This window comes from Xenopus tropicalis, chromosome 6 (assembly GCF_000004195.4).
Source record: "Xenopus tropicalis strain Nigerian chromosome 6, UCB_Xtro_10.0, whole genome shotgun sequence".
NCBI classification, from domain to species: Eukaryota; Metazoa; Chordata; class Amphibia; order Anura; family Pipidae; genus Xenopus; species Xenopus tropicalis.
This window is the reverse complement of record NC_030682.2, coordinates 142,191,673-142,214,806: the sequence shown is the minus strand read 5'-3', so window position 1 is coordinate 142,214,806 and position 23,134 is coordinate 142,191,673. Positions and strand designations below refer to the sequence as shown.

Below are 23,134 nucleotides of genomic sequence, written 5' to 3'. Positions count from 1 at the left end.
ATAGCAGTTTTTCCAGAAAGAATAATTCTGGTGATCCCCCAAAGGTACATGATGCCTTGCCACCAATTTGCCAGACTAGCAAAACAGCATAACTTGGCCATTCAAATAATAGAAAGTCTGACAGATCCAGGCTAATTAGATGTGCCCAAAACTGGCCTCCCCATGGCATCCACTCCTGGCCTGCATGCACTCAGCATTCCCTAAACTATGTCCTGTAGATGATGATATTTAATATAGTGTTTTTGTTTGAAAGAAAAAGATAACAAATGAATGCTATAAAGCCTACCTAACAAACTTTCCAGGCTCCCTTTGTCAGTCTGTGAAATCAGTAGGAGTGCAGTTAGGGGTAATGATCCCCAATTACTTTTACATGGAAACTAAAATATTACCCCAGCAAGAATATGGCAAATGAATGCAGCCTGATATTGGGATCATAGCAGGCTATTGCACTTTGCTAGAATTCTGGGGAAAGAATGGCAGCATTGTGGCTAAGAAAATGGTGTTTGGCACTTGTGGCTCTTGAGACTCACTTTCAAATAAGGCATCTGTAAGGAGCTATATTTGACAGAATTGACTTTTTTAAAGAATTAGAAATAAAAACATGATTTTTCTACATGATGGGGTTAAAAGGTATGGCAATAAATGGCGATAGTATCCCTTTAATAGTCATCCATCAGGTGATCAGCCTAAAGTGATTGGGGTTGGAGAAGCGCCCATCAGTTCTCAAGGTGAGAATTACTGTGGGTCCTCCCAATTCTCATGTCAGGGCCTCCAGGCATTGAGAAAGGTGCTATCTCGTGTACGGATCAGGCTCGCTTTGGGTCTCTCTGGACATTCAGGTCATTCTAGGTGTTTATAAAGGAAGCAGCTGGCCTGCGGGAAGATTAGGTTTCAACTGCTCGCCACTCAACACATGAGCGCACATGATAAACACAGGAACTGATGAGTCAGGGAATTGAACATGTGACATTGCAGTCAATCTGTTTCCATTCGAGGATCATTTAGGCTATCCTGATTGTGCTCAGATGCAGGAGCAACGCCCCATACCCCTATCTGGCGCCGTTCCCTATGGGCGCACTGCGAGGATCCACCCTATACTTCCAAGCTGGATTCCCAGCACATGTAACGCACGGCAGAACCTGGTTTCAATTAGAACTGTAGCCGCTGCATTTATCATATGATGAGTGGCCAAAATAGCTTTAGCAGGAATCAGCGAAGGAGACAAAGAGAGAGAGAAAAAACTTGGAAGGATATACTGGGTTTCATTGAACTCATCTGGCCTTGCTTATTGGTGGGTAAAACATACAAGCCGGACAACATATGTGTGCCATTAGCCAATTTAACCAATTAGGTGACAGTGTTCAGCATCATTTCAAAGGGGAACTAAACCCCCCCACACACACAGGCAAGAGCCCCCATAGATTGCCCTCCATTGGCCACCCCTCACTGCTCCTCCCACAGAGTCTATTAGATAAAAAAGTGAAAGCTGCCCTATAAATGCAGAGTGGCGCAGCGGAGTTCATAGGCGCCATCTTCTGGTTGCTCCGTGTCAGTGAACTTGCTGAACAAATTCAGAATACCTAGGGGCCGATTCATTAAAACACGAGTTCGAATCCCAAATGGGAAAAATTCGGATTGGATACGATCATTTCTGAAGATCACAAATATCACGAAAATGCTTATGAAAAAGTCGTATTAGTCACGATAATATCGTATTGGCGATCTGAAAGTCCCTAAATTTTCGTACCGAACGATTGTAAACAGCGGGAAAACCTTTCCGATTTTTTCGTGCAAGCGTACGAGAAAGTTGAGCGGGCGTCGGAAAAGTTGCGTAAGCCTCAAAAAATTTGCAGAAAATACGCCCCCTAGACTGGTCAGCTTTCTAGATGGGGACACATTTGCATCGGAAGCACGGATGGGGGCCAATGAAGGGCTGTCTATGGCTTTTGCCTATTGGAGGTTTAGTTCTCCTTTAAGTTAACTTTTAGTATTAAACTTTGCATTTGGTCTTCATTATTCATTTTTTTTTATAGTTTTTGAATTATTTGCCGTCCTCTTCTGCATCTTTACAGCTTTCAAATCGGGGTCACTGACCCCGGCAGCAAAGAAACTATTGCTGCAATTTTAATATTATTCTTACTTTTATTCCATATGTTTCTATTTAGTCACTCTCCTATTCATATTCCAGTCTTATTCAAACCACTGCCTGGCTGCTAGAAATTCCAAACTGGAGAGTAACTAAAAAAACCACAAAAATAGAAAATGAAAATCAATTGCGAATTGTCGCAGCGTATCAATGTCTGTATGCTACTAAAAGTGAATTTAAAGGTGAACTACCCCTTTAATGGTTTGAAATGCGTCAGCAAGTGTAATTGCTATTGAAACCAGCATTTGTTTGCTGCTTTCTGGTTTTGACTCTTGAAACAGCATAACAGAAGTCAGTTTTCCTCCAGGTCTTCCGCCTTGTTTCAAGGAGTCAGAACCAGGAATGCTGAGAATATAAACTGCTGTCAATGGCAATTACATTTCCAAATAGTTTTAACACCAGTGAAATGTGTAATGAATGGATGTTGGATAGTTGAATAGAATGACATCTTCTTTCATTATGCAAAAAGAAGCTTTTGGGTGGAGTTCCCCCAGCCAACGGCATTCCAAGCAGCAGCTCAGTATATTTTCAGTTGCTTTATCCTGTGGGACAGCTGCTCTAACACTGCTATAGACTTTGCCATAAAGCAAGGCAGTACTACTGTTCTTTGCCAGAAAGGAAATAGGAATTGTCCCATAAATACCAGTAACTGGATTCTATCATGTAAGCATAAAAAGTGCCAATAACATAAACTACAGTAAAACATTATTTTTCAAAATACATTACTTTACATAATATAATGAACTAGTTTGCAACCAAATTTACTCCCCCAAAGAGCCATGTGATGGTGGGCCCAAGGGCTAATGCCGGCTCTGTCTTATGCTGGTAACACACTCCAACAAGGTGTGTCTATAACACAGGAATAATCCCTAAAGCCGAGTAAAATAAAGGTGTGGCAGCATAACATCCTATTAAAGGTAACAAGCTAGTAGCAAACTGTCTATCTAGAAACTGTAACAAGATGTAATTGTTGTGCGGTTCGTTAAGGGAAACAAATCCTGAGCTGAGATCACACCATGCAGGCAGAAGGGCTAAAAACATTTCACTATTTTCCCATTGGGCATAGGGGATCTTTTGCTCTACACGTAGCCATCGGCAAGTCTGTGTAAATGCTTTTTAGAGACCAGCAAGGGCAATATATATATATATATATATAAAATAATAATCATCCGTGGCCAGCACACGGGCTCAATATTCTGCACCCCGCAGAATATTGAGCCTTGGAGTGCGGACACCATTTGGATTGATATATATATATATATATAGCAAGATTGGAACACCTGAATCGGTCTATGGGACTGATATCGGCAGCCAGAATCGGCCTGTGTATGGGCACCTTAAGTCTATTAAAAAATCAATAAAACATTAATCAAACCCAATAGGATTGCTCTGCGCCCAATAAGGATTAATTAAATCTTAGTTGGGATCAAATACAGGTACTGTTTTATTATTACAGAGAAAAGGGAATCATTTAACCATTAAATAAACCCAATAGGGCTGTTCTGCCCCAATAAGGGGTAATTATATCTTAGTTGGGATCAAGTACAGGTACTGTTTTATTATTACAGAGAAAAGGGAATCATTTAACCATGAAACAAACCCAACAGGGCTGTTCTGCCCCAATAAGGGGTAATTATATCTTAGTTGGGATCAAGTACAGGTACTGTTTTATTATTACAGAGAAAAGGGAATCATTTAACCATTAAATAAACCCAATAGGGCTGTTCTGCCCCAATAAGGGGTAATTATATCTTAGTTGGGATCAAGTACAGGTACTGCTTTATTATTACAGAGAAATATAAAATCAGTTTTAAAGATCTAAAATATTTGATTAAACCGGAGTCTATGGGAGACAGGCTTTCCAATATTTGGACCTTTCTGGATAACGGGTTTCCAAATAATGGATCCCATACCTGTATATAAATACTGCTGTACAGCAACATTTGTAGGATTAGGGAGTTGCCCAAACCTGCTCTAATGGGAGATGGCTTTCAGCACTAAATGGCAATGTTCATTGGATAGCTCGGCAATAATAACGTGACTCATGTACCTGTGAGAGTCAAAGCGCTAAGTAAGCGCGGGAGGATTTCATTCTTACCTCGCTTGCCTTCCGCCCACTTTGGTGTAATTAGAGAACACTTAAAAAATAATTTGTATGTAAATGAGATGATTTTTTTAAAATGATCATTCTTCAAGTTGCCAAGTTTAATTTCAGATGCTATTATTAACACCCCTGTATTATGGGGGAACAACCAAACAACACTTGGCTCTCATCATTCTAGGGCAGAATAATGGAAGAAAATGCCTGAGTGGCTATTAATATGGCTATAATATGATAGTGTGGCTTTGGCAAGGGGACGTTAGAACAGCTGCAGGGAGTTTGAATCCACCCCTAGTGCCTGGATAGAAGTATAAATGCCCCAATAAAGATCCAATGATTTGTGTTATGCAAAGCAGTTATTACTGGGATTTATTGTCCCTTCTCATAAAATAAAATGCAGCCATATATAACCATAAATAAAAAGGATTTGTAACTTTGCAAACAAGCCTGACCTGTTTATTTATGAGATGGAAATCGAAGCACTGCCGTGCTATAATATACTGTATCCCATAAATTCATGTTGTTACTGGAAAATACATTCATGACCAAACACATCAGTGAAAGGGCCACACAACTTCAAATTTGTCTTAGAACTGTGCTTAGTACAGGGGAATCCCTATGCCGCCATAGTTTTATGATATCTCTCTGTACAGGCTATGAGCAAACTTAGGGGGCTGTTCCTGCTGAATTGTGCTTAGTACAGGGGAATCCCTATGTGCCATAGTTTTATGGTATCTCTCTGTACAGGCTATGAGCAAACTTAGGGGGCTGTTCCTGCTGAATTGTGCTTAGTACAGGGGAATCCCTATGCTGCCATAGTTTTATGGTATCTCTCTGTACAGGCTATGAGCAAACTTAGGGGGCTGTTCCTGCTGAATTGTGCTTAGTACAGGGGAATCCCTATGCTGCCATAGTTTTATGGTATCTCTCTGTACAGGCTATTAGCAAACTTAGGGGGCTGTTCCTGCTGAATTGTGCTTAGTACAGGGGAATCCCTATGCTGCCATAGTTTTATGGTATCTCTCTGTACAGGCTATGAGCAAACTTAGGGGGCTGTTCCTGCTGAATTGTGCTTAGTACAGGGGAATCCCTATGCTGCCATAGTTTTATGGTATCTCTTTGTACAGGCTATGAGCAAACTTAGGGGGCTGTTCCTGCTGAATTGTGCTTAGTACAGGGGAATCCCTATGCTGCCATAGTTTTATGGTATCTCTTTGTACAGGCTATGAGCAAACTTAGGGGGCTGTTCCTGCTGAATTGTGCTTAGTACAGGGGAATCCCTGTGCCGCCATAGTTTTATGGTATCTCTCTGTACAGGCTATTAGCAAACTTAGGGGGCTGTTCCTGCTGAATTGTGCTTAGTACAGGGGAATCCCTATGCTGCCATAGTTTTATGGTATCTCTCTGTACAGGCTATGAGCAAACTTAGGGGGCTGTTCCTGCTGAATTGCGCTTAGTACAGGGGAATCCCTATGCTGCCATAGTTATATGGTATCTCTCTGTACAGGCTATGAGCAAACTTAGGGGGCTGTTCCTGCTGAATTGTGCTAAGTACAGGGGAATCCCTATGCTGCCATAGTTTTATGGTATCTCTCTGTACAGTGAAGTAATGATCTGTGTTTCCAATAAGTTGTACCTTTATGGCAAGTGACACCCGTTGAATGCAGAACAGCTGGGGATGCTGGGATTTGTAGCTTTGCAGCAAATCAGTGTCTGAGGTTGCCCATATATACCTGCAGCTATCCCCCTATTCCCTGCCCAGATTGGGCATATAAAAATCTAGGATTTAAGGACCATTACGCCACTGCTGAACAGAGTCTGGGTGGTTTGCAAAGGATCAGCAGGGCTTGCTTGCATAGGTGCAATGTATAGATATATGGTATATATAATGGTGGATACAGTGGCCAGATCTGTTTATACATTTAACAGGAGGGCAGAGAGAAAGAAGTTTAACAATTGTCACATATTTCCAACATATACCGTTGCCCTGTGGCTCCCAGCATTCCTTTAGCAGCTATAGGCGGGCGCCCCACATTTCCTGCAATGCCCTTGGGAGGAATGTCTATTATCACCTGCTGTATTTGCAAAAGTCATTCTGTATCATAAAGCGCTTCCTTCTCTACGTAACCGGCAATCAGAAAAGCCAGAGATTAGCAGAAGTTTGTGTTTGAGGCCTCGCGTGGGAGTCACGTCTTCCCCTGACCTGAAAACTCTGCTACTGCTGCTTATGTACAGTAAATGGAACTCAGGTATCGCCGGGGTCATATTCTGTAAAACAAAAAAAACCCCCAAAAACATTATTCTTAGCAGAATGGAAGAAGATGCCATTTGATAAACATTCACTGCACAATTTCTATGGCTTTAAAGTTATTTGTAAATTGCTACTGAAAGCAGTATTTGTTTGTTCCTTTGTGTTCTCTGACTCCCTCTCTGAAACCCTCCAGGTTTGTTATTCAGCTGGCTTCTGCTACATTGTTTTAGCAGTCAGAACCAGAAGTGCAGAGAATGTAAACATAGTTACATAGGGTGGAAAAAAGACAAGGGTCCATCAAGTTCAACCCTTCCAAGTGAACTCAACACACACACACACACACAAGAATACTGACCTATCTATCCACTCACATACAGACACATACTGACCTATCTATCCACTCACATACAGACCCACACTGACCTATCTATCCACTCACATACAGACCCACACTGACCTATCTATCCACTCACATACAGACCCATACTGACCTATCTATCCACTCACATACAGACCCATACTGACCTATCTATCCACTCACATACAGACCCACACTGACCTATCTATCCACTCACATACAGACCCACACTGACCTATCTATCCACTCACATACAGACCCACACTGACCTATCTATCCACTCACATACAGACCCACACTGACCTATCTATCCACTCACATACAGACCCACACTGACCTATCTATCCACTCACATACAGACCCACACTGACCTATCTATCCAATCACATACAGACCCATACTGACCTATCCACTCACATACAGACCCATACTGACCTATCCACTCACATACAGACCCACACTGACCTATCCACTCACATACAGACCCATACTGACCTATCCACTCACATACAGACCCACACTGACCTATCCACTCACATACAGACCCATACTGACCTATCTATCCACTCACATACAGACCCACACTGACCTATCTATCCACTCACATACAGACCCATACTGACCTATCTATCCACTCACATACAGACCCATACTGACCTATCCACTCACATACAGACCCACACTGACCTATCTATCCACTCACATACAGACCCATACTGACCTATCTATCCACTCACATACAGACCCATACTGACCTATCCACTCACATACAGACCCACACTGACCTATCTATCCACTCACATACAGACCCATACTGACCTATCCACTCACATACAGACCCACACTGACCTATCTATACACTCACATACAGACCCATACTGACCTATCTATCCACTCACATACAGACCCATACTGACCTATCCACTCACATACAGACCCACACTGACCTATCTATCCACTCACATACAGACCCACACTGACCTATCTATCCACTCACATACAGACCCACACTGACCTATCTATACACTCACATACAGACCCATACTGACCTATCTATCCACTCACATACAGACCCACACTGACCTATCTATCCACTCACATACAGACCCATACTGACCTATCCATCCACTCACATACAGACCCATACTGACCTATCTATCCACTCACATACAGACCCACACTGACCTATCTATCCACTCACATACAGACCCACACTGACCTATCTATCCACTCACATACAGACCCACACTGACCTATCTATCCACTCACATACAGACCCACACTGACCTATCTATCCACTCACATACAGACCCATACTGACCTATCTATCCACTCACATACAGACCCATACTGACCTATCTATCCACTCACATACAGACCCACACTGACCTATCTATCCACTCACATACAGACCCACACTGACCTATCTATCCACTCACATACAGACCCATACTGACCTATCTATCCACTCACATACAGACCCATACTGACCTATCCACTCACATACAGACCCACACTGACCTATCTATCCACTCACATACAGACCCATACTGACCTATCTATCCACTCACATACAGACCCATACTGACCTATCCACTCACATACAGACCCACACTGACCTATCTATCCACTCACATACAGACCCATACTGACCTATCCACTCACATACAGACCCATACTGACCTATCTATCCACTCACATACAGACCCATACTGACCTATCTATCCACTCACATACAGACCCACACTGACCTATCTATACACTCACATACAGACCCATACTGACCTATCTATCCACTCACATACAGACCCACACTGACCTATCTATCCACTCACATACAGACCCACACTGACCTATCTATCCACTCACATACAGACCCACACTGACCTATCTATACACTCACATACAGACCCATACTGACCTATCTATCCACTCACATACAGACCCACACTGACCTATCTATCCACTCACATACAGACCCATACTGACCTATCCATCCACTCACATACAGACCCATACTGACCTATCTATCCACTCACATACAGACCCACACTGACCTATCTATCCACTCACATACAGACCCACACTGACCTATCTATCCACTCACATACAGACCCACACTGACCTATCTATCCACTCACATACAGACCCACACTGACCTATCTATCCACTCACATACAGACCCATACTGACCTATCTATCCACTCACATACAGACCCACACTGACCTATCTATCCACTCACATACAGACCCACACTGACCTATCTATCCACTCACATACAGACCCACACTGACCTATCTATCCACTCACATACAGACCCATACTGACCTATCTATCCACTCACATACAGACCCACACTGACCTATCTATCCACTCACATACAGACCCACACTGACCTATCTATCCACTCACATACAGACCCACACTGACCTATCTATCCACTCACATACAGACCCACACTGACCTATCTATCCACTCACATACAGACCCACACTGACCTATCTATCCACTCACATACAGACCCATACTGACCTATCTATCCACTCACATACAGACCCATACTGACCTATCTATCCACTCACATACAGACCCATATTGACCTATCTATCCACTCACATACAGACCCATACTGACCTATCTATCCACTCACATACAGACCCATACTGACCTATCTATCCACTCACATACAGACCCATACTGACCTATCTATCCACTCACATACAGACCCACACTGACCTATTTATACACTCACATACAGACCCATACTGACCTATCTATTCACTCACATACAGACCCATACTGACCTATCTATACACTCACATACAGACCCACACTGACCTATCTATCCACTCACATACAGACCCATACTGACATATCTATACACTCACATACAGACCCACACTGACCTATCTATCCACTCACATACAGACCCACACTGACCTATCTATCCACTCACATACAGACCCACACTGACCTATCTATCCACTCACATACAGACCCATACTGACCTATCTATCCACTCACATACAGACCCACACTGACCTATCTATCCACTCACATACAGACCTCACATGCATAAACTATATATACAACCACTAATACTAACTGTAGATATTAGTATCACAATAGCCTTGGATATTCTGTTTGTTCAAAACTCATCCAGGCCCCTCTTATAGGCATTAACAGAATCTGCCATCACTAGGAAGGGCATTCCCCAACCTCACTGCCCTCACTGTGAAAAACCCCCTACGCTAACCACCTAGAGAGACAGACACTGCTTTTAGTAGCAGTTACATTTAAAAATAACTAAAACTATTTCTAATGCTTAATCAGTGTGTACTGGAAAGTTACTTAGAATTATATTTTCTTTTGTGGAAAAAATCCTATTTTTGGTTGGAGTTCCTGTTCATGTTTTTTTTGTATTATAATACATTGTGTAGATGCAGCTTATCAATGAATGAGGATTTTTTTTCCCATTTTTGAAACTTTCATTTATATAAGAGCTCTCTTAAACAGTGAATTTTACTCAAAACTCATAAATAACCTGTAACATGAATCCTTATAAATTCTCAGTGACTTCTTGACATCTATTATCCTTATCATTTACAGTAGGGGGTACATTATCCCTTATAATACATGAGTGATACTCAGAGTTCCCTCTATAACTCAGCCTGCAGCCTTGTGCCTTTATATGGTCACAGTAACCCCTCAGTGACTTCTAATATCCTTATCATTTACAGTAGGGGGTCCATTATCCCTTATAATACATGAGTGATACTCAGAGTTCCCTGTATAACTTGCCTGCAGCCTTGTGCCTTTATATGGTCACTGAACCCCTCAGTGACTGCTAATATCCTTATCATTTACAGTAGGGGGTACATTATCCCTTATAATACATGAGTGATACTCAGAGTTCCCTGTATAACTCAGCCTGCAGCCTTGTGCCTTTATATGGGCACAGAACCCCTCAGTGACTGCTAATATCCTTATCATTTACAGTAGGGGGTACATTATCCCTTATAATACATGAGTGATACTCAGAGTTCCCTGTATAACTCAGCCTGCAGCCTTGTGCCTTTATATGGTCACAGAACCCCTCTGTGACTTCTAATATCCTTATCATTTACAGCAGGGGGTAAATTAACCCTTATAATGCACAAGAACCATGAATAAGCTGTACAGTATTACTTTATAAATAGTGGTTAGTAATACCATTACTTTTTAATAGTGATTTGTGAGGTCACATGTATCACATGCTTCATGCTTATACAAAGTTGTGTATTACAAGAAATAATATATGTTATACTGTAAAATACAATGATATTAGTCCAGCCAATGACTGGCGTGTATGCACACTGATTTACATTTGCTACTGAGTGGCCTTTGTAGTTAATTTAAAGGTGAGGCAAATTTTCAGTTTGTTTTTCAGTCTGTTTTCTTAACAAAGACTGTCCTTAACATAATAACAGCTGATCTCCACGTGGCTAAATTGAAAATATTTTCGCCCACCAAACTCTACGTTGGGATGAAATATATATGTATTTTAGCAGGGAATAATAATGTCTTATATCAACATCTGAAAATCAAATTCTGCAGTCTTCCCACAGACAGTAATTACTATTCCAGGCATGGGAAAGCTGAAAGGCTTGGAATAGAGCTGGGCTCCACAGGAGAACTTTGGCACCTATAAGTGTCACATTTACGCGCAACCTACACACTGCACATATGCAGTATATATAGTGAATACCACCTAATGTACCACCTATTGTAAAATATAGGGATATTATAAGTCACAGAGAAGTTCCATGACCATGCTTTTATACAGGTGACTTCTAATTTCCTTATATGTACAACAGGGGGTACTTTATTTATTATAATATACAAGTTTCGTGGCAGAAATTACATCACTAAGCTCCGATAATAACTGATGACATCACTAAGCACCATTTATAGGATATAATTTACAGTTTGGTTACATAGGGAAATGACCATATATATATATAGAGAGAGAGTTCCAATGTAGGAAGCACACCACATACAAAGTTACAGCTGCCCGGGTGCTTATACAAAAATATACAAATAAAGGAAACGTTGGATAAATAAAAACCATGCAGTGATACTTTTTTTGTATATCATTTATTTTTGTTATTATTTCACAAAGTCCCGTGAGTGCTGGCCTCTATTGCTCCTTTATATATATATATATATATATATACAAGCACACAGAAATGCTTCTTAAGTATGCTCAATAATAGACAATGGACTTTCCACAAACCTGTCCATTATTACAGACCACTTACTTTCGACAAACCTATCCCATAGCAAATTAGCAATGGCTACTTTCTTTCAAGAGGTCAAGCACAGACCACTGCCTCGCCACAGACCGGTCCCTCGCTACAGACCACCATGTTTCCCACCTTATGAGCACAGACCGTTTTTTCGCCACACTTCACTTCCTGTCAGGTTGCTATTTTAGTACTGGTCGCAAAGACAGAGTAGGTTACAACCTGTATACTAATATTAACATCTAGTAGATCACTTTGGTACTTAGCCATTTTCCTTTATTCTTCCCCAATAGTAGAATCTGAGCAAGGAGTGATCTTTTCCTAGGACATAGTGAAGTCGAGATACTTGAAAACATTCAACAAGCAATCAAATTACTAAAGGGAATGAGTGGTTTAAACTATAAATGATGAGATGGATATGGTTATGGATATGGTTGCCAAGAGGCAAGCACATGTAAAGCACAGGATTTTTTCTTTATTTAAAGGAGAACTAAAGCTGAACTAAAGAAGAAGGCTAGGAATGTTGTACATTATGTTTTGGACCTTTGTACTAGCCCAAGGCAGCCACAGCCCATTAGCAAGGAGGATCTGTGCCTCTAAAGATGCCCCAGTAGCTCCCCATCTAGACTAATTTGTAATCAGTAGTGATGAGCGAATCTGTTCCATTTCCCTTGCCGAAAAATTCGCGAATCTTTCAAAAGATCCGCGAAACGGCGAAAAATGTGCGAAACGGCGAAAAATTTGCGAAACGCCGAAAATGTCGTGCGACAAAAAACATTTGTCGCCCGCGGCTATTATTTTGTCGCCCGCGGCTATTATTTTGTCGCGCGGCTATTGTTTCGTCGCCCGCGGCTATTGTTTTGTCGCACGGCTATTCTTTTGTCGCCCGCGGCTATTATTTTGTCGCGCGGCTATTCTTTTGACGCCTGCGACTATTCTTTTTTGACGCCCGCGACAATTTTTGGACGTGCGCCGAATTTTTTCATCCGTTTCGCGAAACAATCCACCAATGGCGAAACGCGGAAATTCGCCGCGAATCCATGCCTGCCGAAATATTTTGCCCATCACTAGTAATCAGAGCTCTAGAACATTCACGGATATAGAACAACCTGTAATCAGAGCATTAGAACATTTACAGAGCTAGACCAACCTGTAGTCAGAGCTCTAGAACATTCACGGATATAGAACAACCTGTAATCAGAGCATTAGAACATTCCAGTAGAGATCTAGAACATTCACAGAGCTAGACCAACCTGTAGTCAGAACATTAGAACATTCACAAAGCTAGACCAACCTGTAGTCAGAGCATTAGAACATTCAATGAGCTAGACCAACCTGTAGTCAGAGCTCTACAACATTTACAGAGCTAGACTAACTTGTAGTCAGAGCATAAGAACATTCACGGAGCTAGACCAACGTGTAGTCAGAGAATTAGAACATTCACAGAGCTAGACTAACCCATAATCAGATCATTAGAACATTCACAGATCTAGAACAACGTGTAGTCAGAGAATTAGAACATTCACAGAGCTAGACTAACCCATAATCAGATCATTAGAACTTTAGGCAAAGATTTTATTATATACAATTCATTGCCAATGGCAATAGGATTAGCAACCGATTAAGTTCATAACTCATAACAGCTTGTCTTATGTTAAAATGTATCTCCCTATATTGAGTGTGATTGGCAAAGCATGCTGGGAGTTGTGGTTCCATAACAGCTGTGGATGCCAGCCCTAGAGAATGAAAAACAGAAGGAAAAATATCTGTGGGATGGAAAGAATGTAACATCTCTGAGTCAAGAGCTGCTTGTTTTTCACTAGCGTCGCTTGCAGTTTTGCCTTACTCTCACAGAAATGCTAGAAAATGAGAAAAACAAACGAACAACAACATCCATTAGAATTTCCATTGAGTCCTCATAATATCGCTTCCTGGCTGGGAAAAGAAATCCGATGGGCTCAGCACATTTGTTGCCTTGTGACACACGGAGCAGCAACATCTGCTGATCCAGTAGCGAGTGAATTTATCTCTGGCATCGCCGGGCAGCCAACCTTACACTGAGGGTTCACTTTCTAAGAGAGATGTTCTGCATGGGCACACTCCAATGCAAGTTCCCCTGGCCTGTAACAGGATATTATGTGCCAAGCACCAAGCCCTTTCTCAAGCTTTAATGGCATTCCTAAAGTCAGATAGTCAGTTGCTCTTCCTTCTATATGCCACAATAACCCTTGTACCATCACGACTCATGTTAGCGGTACCAGAACCAGGAACAGTTTTATTAAAGGGGTTCCATAGAGCAACATTTATAGGATGGAACAATATTAGAAAGATCAATGTGTATCATAAATCTACTTATTCCCTGTATAAGCAAAACAGCAGCTTCCATAGTAAAATTGGGGATAATAGTAGGTATAGTAGGAAAAGATGGTGCCTATAGTAGCAGTGGGGGGGATAATAGCCTCTGGGAATGGGACTGGGGCTGTGGGATAGCAGGTATAGTAGGGAGAGATGGTGCCTATAGTAGCAGTGGGGGGATAATAGCCTCTGGGAAGGGACTGGGGCTGTGGGATAGCAGGTATAGTAGGGAGAGATGGTGCCTATAGTAGCAGTGGGGGGATAATAGCCTCTGGGAAGGGACTGGGGCTGTGGGATAGCAGGTATAGTAGGGAGAGATGGTGCCTATAGTAGCAGTGGGGGGATAATAGCCTCTGGGAAGGGACTGGGGCTGTGGGATAGCAGGTATAGTAGGGAGAGATGGTGCCTATAGTAGCAGTGGGATAATAGCCTCTGGGAAGGGACTGGGGCTGTGGGATAGCAGGTATAGTAGGGAGAGATGGTGCCTATAGTAGCAGTGGGGGGATAATAGCCTCTGGGAAGGGACTGGGGCTGTGGGATAGCAGGTATAGTAGGGAGAGATGGTGCCTATAGTAGCAGTGGGATAATAGCCTCTGGGAAGGGACTGGGGCTGTGGGATAGCAGGTATAGTAGGGAGAGATGGTGCCTATAGTAGCAGTGGGGGGATAATAGCCTCTGGGAAGGGACTGGGGCTGTGGGATAGCAGGTATAGTAGGGAGAGATGGTGCCTATAGTAGCAGTGGGGGGATAATAGCCTCTGCGAATGGACTGTGGCTGTGGGATAGCAGGTATAGTAGGGAGAGATGGTGCCTATAGTAGCAGTGGGGGGATAATAGCCTCTGGGAAAGGACTGGGGCTATGGGATAGCAGGTATAGTAGGGAGAGATGGTGCCTATAGTAGCAGTGGGGGGATAATAGCCTCTGGGAAGGGACTGGGGCTGTGGGATAGCAGGTATAGTAGGGAGAGATGGTGCCTATAGTAGCAGTGGGGGGATAATAGCCTCTGGGAAGGGACTGGGGCTGTGGGATAGCAGGTATAGTAGGGAGAGATGGTGCCTATAGTAGCAGTGGGGGGATAATAGCCTCTGGGAATGGACTGTGGCTGTGGGATAGCAGGTATAGTAGGGAGAGATGGTGCCTATAGTAGCAGTAGGGGGATAATAGCCTCTGGGAATGGACTGTGGCTGTGGGATAGCAGGTATAGTAGGGAGAGATGGTGCCTATAGTAGCAGTAGGGGGATAATAGCCTCTGGGAAGGGACTGGGGCTGTGGGATAGCAGGTATAGTAGGGAGAGATGGTGCCTATAGTAGCAGTGGGATAATAGCCTCTGGGAATGGACTGTGGCTGTGGGATAGCAGGTATAGTAGGGAGAGATGGTGCCTATAGTAGCAGTAGGGGGATAATAGCCTCTGGGAAGGGACTGGGGCTGTGGGATAGCAGGTATAGTAGGGAGAGATGGTGCCTATAGTAGCAGAGGGGGATAATAGCCTCTGGGAAGGGACTGTGGCTGTGGAATAGCAGGTATAGTAGGGAGAGATGGTGCCTATAGTAGCAGTGGGGGGATAATAGCCTCTGGGAAGGGACTGTGGCTGTGGGATAGCAGGTATAGTAGGGAGAGATGGTGTCTATAGTAGCAGTGGGGGGATAATAGCCTCTGGGAAGGGACTGGGGCTGTGGGATAGCAGGTATAGTAGGGAGATATGGTGCCTATAGTAGCAGTGGGGGGATAATAGCCTCTGGGAAGGGACTGGGGCTGTGGGATAGCAGGTATAGTAGGGAGAGATGGTGCCTATAGTAGCAGTGGGGGGATAATAGCCTCTGGGAAGGGACTGGGGCTGTGGGATAGCAGGTATAGTAGGGAGAGATGGTGCCTATAGTAGCAGTGGGGGGATAATAGCCTCTGGGAAGGGACTGTGGCTGTGGGAATACCTATACTGACACCAGTTTCCTGCATCTCTCTGTGCAGGATCTTAGAAATCTTTGTAGTGTTCAGAGATAATGAGCTCTGTTTAAACAAACCCTATAGTGACGTGGGAAAACCGGGAAGTAAGATGAAGTGAGACTGGTAGTTGCTGGAAGTGAAAGTTTTCTCAGTTTGTCCTATAACGTAAGAAATAAGAAAAAGCATGGATATTGGCTAATTAAAAAAATTCAACACAAACCCTATTTATTGAGCTCAGATTTAAAAAGTGGAATTCCATATAGTTTGTTTGTATTTCCCAGTTAATAATAGTCTAGTTTTGTAGCAATTCTTAGAGTGTAACCAACTGTATTTGCTGCGTTACTGAGGACGGGGGAACAGCTGCCTGTCTGAGTCGTCTGTGGCTTTGATAATAGGTATGACTGATTTCTCCGAGGGCTCGGTAATTACCGTGTCCCAGATTTCTCTGTGGGTTCCACAATAGACGCGTCTTCTTTGGATTCAGCAATACGTCAATGACTTTCCTTTAAGTCTGGCACAAGTGGAGCGTGAGCTGGTACCATTTATAGTTATGTAGGATTTAAAGGCAAACTGACATAGAAGTATCTCTAACATGACAAGCATGCTGTGCATTTACTGTTATCAAAGTTAAAAAGGTTTATTTGTGTTTAAAAATGATATATAATGTAGTCTCTGAACAAATATACAATTTATATCACACATAGTTAATTAGCAGTTAGTTTATATGCATGCTGCTGACTGCACTGCTTTCTGAGAAGCCAGTCAGTGTTCATCTTTACTGTCATGATTGTTATGATATACTTTTTATTTGTAAATGACACTGTTACATAGCAAATAATTCACTCATTTAACATTTTATTCTTGAACCAACAAATGTATTTGTAGCTGTAATCTTGGTGTGTAGCCGCCATCTCAGTGCCTTGTGCCTGAGTCTGAGCTTTCAGCCAGCGCTACACATTAGAACTGCTTTCAGCTAACCTATTGTTTCTTCTACTCCCATGTAACTGGAGGAGTCCCAAGCCAGACTTGGATTTCTTACTATTGAGTGCTATTCTGATACCTACTCGGAGCTGCTATCTTGCTCCCTTCCCATTGTTCTGCCGATTGGCTGCTGGGGGTGAGGGGGGGGGGCGGGATATCACTCCAACTTGCAGCGCAGCAGTAAAGTGAGACTGAAGTTTATCAGAGCACAGGTCACATGGCTGTGGCACCCTGGGAAATGAAGAATATGGCTAGCCCCATGGGAAAAACAGATTACAATACAGGATTCTGCTGGAGAAGCTCTATTAACTAATGGGTTTTGAAAAAAACATGTTTTCCCATGACAGTATTCCTTTAATTACCAACTAACCTTTCAGCATGTGGATTTATGCATCTGATTTTTTTGTATGGGGTTATGAAATGCTTCTTTGGTGGGATTCTTTTACTAGTCGCCCCTTGCTGCCAGCCATCAGATGAGTGATAGCTGAAGCCAATAAACTTTTACAAATAAATAGACGTAAATGAAAACCTCAATCTTTAATGGGACAGAAATGAATATAACCAGTGTAAAAATCAGCTGTGTTTTTAGATAATAAGGTAATAAAATGATAAGGCAATAGCAGTCTTTTAAAGGCAAAGTTAAAACATAAAATCGTAATCATTTTCTGTTCTGCTTTTAGCCAGCTTGTGAATGATAATAATATCTGACATTCTGTAAAGTAGGCTTCTCAAGTTAGTAATCATTTATGTTCTCGCACACACAAGTAACTGATTAACCTTCCATTGATATCTGAGAAATGGAGGAAGTGTCCCATTATTTGTAGGGCTATTAAAGTATCAATTTAACAAATGTAGATGGCACTTGAACACTCAGAGCCAGCTATTATTGTGGCAAAGATTATGTTTGTTGTTTTTTGTATTCCCTTACTTTGTAAAACAAAACTCAGTTATGACTAAATGTGGGATCCTAAGGAACACTTACTTTTACTAATAGTAAAAGTGGGGCCAGGGAGTCCTGGGGTACTGCTTCATGCACACTATTGATTCAATTGAAGATTGTGTAAATGAAAGCAAAAGGGGGCAACTGCGAAACTGACAGAAGAAAAAAAAGATGAGATGGGAGAGGAGAGTGAAGAAAAAGCAGAAGGAGACACAAACAGAAAAGGAGAGATGATGATAAAAATCTACCAAAGAAGGAAGAGTACAATAAAGATAAATATGTGATAAAATTACAGGTGGGAAAATGACGCAATGGTTGCCCAAATGTCAACCCTAACCCAAGAGTAAAACTGCAGGTTCCGTGGGTTGCAGGCCAACCCGTACATCACTACAGGGCCTATTTGGAACCCCAGTCCGTAACTGTAATATGGTTATGGCATTCATTCCCCTTACAACCTTGTACTCAAAGATGCCCCTTAATAATGCCTTGTGAATGCAGTGCAGGTAATGGGTACCCATAGAGATGTCCACGTGACACCTCAGTGATTGCACAAAGAAGAAAGAGCAGGGTGGATTGTGGGAAACAAACAAGCACTTTCCACCATTTTTGCACACCCCCTTGTTAATAAGCCCTTTCACTTGTTAACATAAAAAGCAACCCCATGAGACCCATGCATTGATGTAGGAATAGTGAAATTCCCCTTATGAGATGGTGCTTTTACATGTACTTAAGAAGACGAAGCTGGTGCCTTTGGGTCAACTGGTGGCACTCACAGTTTGGAAACAGTCCTGTGATATTCCAAATGTGCCTTTCAGTCAATGAAGGCTCCCTTAACTGCCAAGCTGTTTATTGACTAGTTAATTGATCTCTAACCTTTTAGTAGCAATGAGGTCCCAAAAGGCCCCCATTACATAAGTGCCCGGAAAAAAAAAATCTTATCTTCTGTCTTAATCAGAGTTATGCATCAAAAAGCTTCCGGATCACTTGGTGCTGAGTGTGGCCAGTACAGCCTGCTAGCGGCTAGCACATATTATGTCTTTCTAGTTCTAGACTTCAATGGACTTGACAAGTCACCTGCTATCAAGAAAGCTCCAAATTACATGAAGGCAATCTCCCATATTTCCCATTATATGGAAGTTATTCTAATTTTTTTAAATGATTTCCTTTCTGTCTTTGCAATAATAATACAGCAGCTTGGACATGACCCCTACTAAGCTGCATGAATCTATATTTGTGGCAAAACAATCCTACTGTGTTTACTCAAGATTTACATGATTTTTTAGCAGAATCAAGGTATGGTGATTCAGAAAGATCCCTTATCCAGAGAACCACAGGACCCATATATTCTGGATAAAGAATATATAAAGAATATATACCTGTATAACTATGGCATCTGTTGGGACTGACACAATTTCAGTGAGTCCAGCTGGCAAGGACCAATCTACCTGGCTTGTATTGCTTACTTAGCAGCGGATATGGCTTGCACTACTTACATCCATCAATCCTTACAGAACCCTGCCTTAAGTGCCTGCCAAAAATGACCTATGCCCTAGGGCAGTGATCCCCAACCAGTGGCTCATGAGTAACATGTTGCTCCCCAACTATTTGGATGTTGCTCCCAGTGGCCTCAAAGCAGGTGTTTATTTTTGAATTTCTGGTTAGGAGGCAAGCTTTGATTGCATTAAAACCCAGTGTAACTGCCAAACAGAGCCTTCTATATGCTGCCAGTCAACATAGAGGCTATCAAATAGCCAATTATAGCTCTTATTGGTACCTCCAGCAACTTTTTTCATGCTTGTGTTGCTGCCCAATACTTTTTTCCATTTGAATGCCGCTCATGGGTATAAGGCTAATACCAGACATGGCGTTTTTACGCCGCGTATTTTCTAATTCTCTCGTCGGCTGAAAAACGCACGATATCATCATCCATTGAAATAACTTAAACAGTCTCAATGGAAAACACACTATGCGTAAATACGCTAGAAAGCGCATTACCACAGACTTTTCATGCGTTTGCCAAAATATGCCGTTATTTGCACAGCAACCTATTCCTATGTATACACAAAGGCAGCTGCCAGACCTAGCGGAAATGTGCGGCGTTTTTTACTATTTCGCACTATTAGCACCATGGGAAACGGGATTTGCTACGTCACCAGTTCTAGGCTGAAAAATTCCAAAGTCAGGGGCTGTGTGGCTTGTGCGGCGTTTTTAGGCTGAGAAAATACGCAGCGTAAAAACGCCATGTGTGGCATCAGCCTATAAGGTTGGAGATCCCTGCCCTAGGGTATATTTATCATGCTGTGTAAAAAGTGGAATAAAACATTACCAGTGATATTGCTCATACAGCCAATCAGATGCTTTGCTTTTGAAATCTAATTGCTGATTGGTTGCCCCTCTCAGGTAATGCTTCACTTCACTTTTTACCCAGCATGACAAATATTCCCCTAGTTGTAGAATGCTTATTTCTTGGGGTGCTTAAGATCACTCAGCTTCACACACAAGCCTTATCATTCTGTATTTATAAAACTTTCACTGCCTGAGCTGTAATGCCTGTAGGCCAGGCCTCTCCCCCCTCTCCATATAAAAGTATTAGGTCACCTGACACTATTAGCCCTGCTGTTGCCCAAAACTTTCCCGCCTTCTGTACCTCATAGAAACCCACATATTGCATGGTGGACTCTTTCAGCCCAATGAGTGCAAGCTCCACTACCCAAATGTTTTACCGCAGCCAGAAATTTCCACTTTAGACTTGGGTGAAACAAAAGAAGCGAAATAGTGGAGGGGCTTGTGTGTACGTGGGAACAAAAGAGCTCCCACTTCAGATTGAGGGGGGAAAGAAGTAGAACGGTGCAGGGAAAACCCAAATGATTTCGGAGGGGGAGGAAGAATCCAAATGATTTGGAAGCGGGGGGGGGGGGGAAGAATTGAGGTGGTGCAGGACGGGCCCACTGTAGACGGCGGCGAAGGGGTTAAAAGAAATGACTCCACACAGAGCCACTGTACCACAGAGGGTGCCAGCGCTCACAAACCGAGCCGCTTCCTTGTTCCGAAGCCGCGTTATCGTGTGCGCGCCCGGCTAGGGTTAAGGAGTGTGTGTGCCCGCGGTGCGCGTCCCCGGCTAGGGTCAGGGAGTGAGTGTGCCCGCGGTGCGCGTCCCCGGCTAGGGTCAGGGAGTGAGTGTGCCCGCGGTGCGCGTCCCCGGCTAGGCGTGCTGCCGCTGCTGCTGCTGCTACTGGTGTCGGAAGAGGAGAGAGTGAGGGCGCCATAGAGAGAGGTGTGAGCCCGGCTGTGCGGCTGGGAGAGTCCGTGGGGATGAGCCAGGCAGCGGGCGGCAGAGCTGAGGGAGAGCTGGGCACAGAGTGAGACGAGGCGGGCAGCCCCCAGGGCACAGGAGAGGCCAGTGTAACAGCGGGACTCACGGACTGGCTCACTCACTGCGGGGAACTACTCGCACTATTGCAGCCTGACATGTATGTGATCAGCAGCACCATCAGCAGCAGCACCATGGGCTGTCTCTCTGTCTGTCTCTCTTATATCTGTCTGTCTCTTATATATCTGTCTGTGTGTGGGGGGCACCCATGCCGACTGTGGGTTTGTGGCACTCAGACACTTTGTGGGGGCACTGAGAGATACTCTGTTTGTGTATCTGTGTGTGTGTGTCAGGCAAGCTTACCCTGTATCTGTGTGATACTCTGTGTGTGTGTCAGGCAAGCTTACCCTGTATCTGTGTGATACTCTGTGTGTGTGTCAGGCAAGCTTACCCTGTATCTGTGTGATACTCTGTGTGTGTCAGGCAAGCTTACCCTGTATCTGTGTGTAACTGTGTGATACTGTGTGTGTGTGTGTGTCAGGCAAGCTTACCCTGTATCTGTGTGTAACTGTGTGTAACTGTGTGATACTGTGTGTGTGTGTCAGGCAAGCTTACCCTGTAACTGTGTGATACTCTGTGTGTGTCAGGCAAGCTTACCCTGTATCTATGTGTAACTGTGTGTAACTGTGTGATACTGTGTGTGTGTGTCAGGCAAGCTTACCCTGTAACTGTGTGATACTCTGTGTGTGTCAGGCAAGCTTACCCTGTATCTGTGTGTAACTGTGTGATACTGTGTGTGTGTGTCAGGCAAGCTTACCCTGTAACTGTGTGTAACTGTGTGTGTGTGTCAGGCAAGCTTACCCTGTATCTGTGTGATACTCTGTGTGTGTCAGGCAAGCTTACCCTGTATCTGTGTGTAACTGTGTGTAACTGTGTGTAACTGTGTGATACTGTGTGTGTGTGTCAGGCAAGCTTACCCTGTATCTGTGTGTAACTGTGTGTAACTGTGTGATACTGTGTGTGTGTGTCAGGCAAGCTTACCCTGTATCTGTGTGTAACTGTGTGTAACTGTGTGTGTGTGTCAGGCAAGCTTACCCTGTATCTGTGTGTAACTGTGTGTAACTGTGTGTGTGTGTCAGGCAAGCTTACCCTGTATCTGTGTGATACTGTGTTTGTGTCAGGCAAGCTTACCCTGTATCTGTGTTTGTAACTGTGTGATACTGTGTGTGTGTCAGGCAAGCTTACCCTGTGTCTGTGTGATACTGTGTGTGTGTCAGGCAAGCTTACCCTGTATCTGTGTGTATCTGTGTGATACTGTGTGTGTGTCAGGCAAGCTTACCCTGTATCTGTGTGTAACTGTGTGTGTGTCAGGCAAGCTTACCCTGTATCTGTGTGTATCTGTGTGATACTGTGTGTGTGTCAGGCAAGCTTACCCTGTATCTGTGTGATACTCTGTGTGTGTA

The 23,134-nt window shown here is 43.2% G+C and overlaps 1 protein-coding gene across 8 annotated transcripts in view; it reads left to right on the top strand.

Annotated features, from left to right (window-relative positions):
- asap1 (ArfGAP with SH3 domain, ankyrin repeat and PH domain 1) overlaps positions 1–23,134 on the top strand; it is a 165,443-nt gene that overhangs the window by 26,578 nt on the left and 115,731 nt on the right. Inside the window, exon 1 of one of the 8 annotated variants that reach the window (XM_012964134.3) lies at positions 21,298–21,635. The exons of 4 other annotated variants lie outside the window; for them this stretch is intronic. Coding sequence is in view for 2 of the 4 variants with exons in the window: in XM_012964133.3 (XP_012819587.2) it covers positions 21,830–21,831 (2 nt within the window). In the remaining 2 variants the exon portion in view is untranslated. 8 annotated transcript variants of the gene reach the window in all.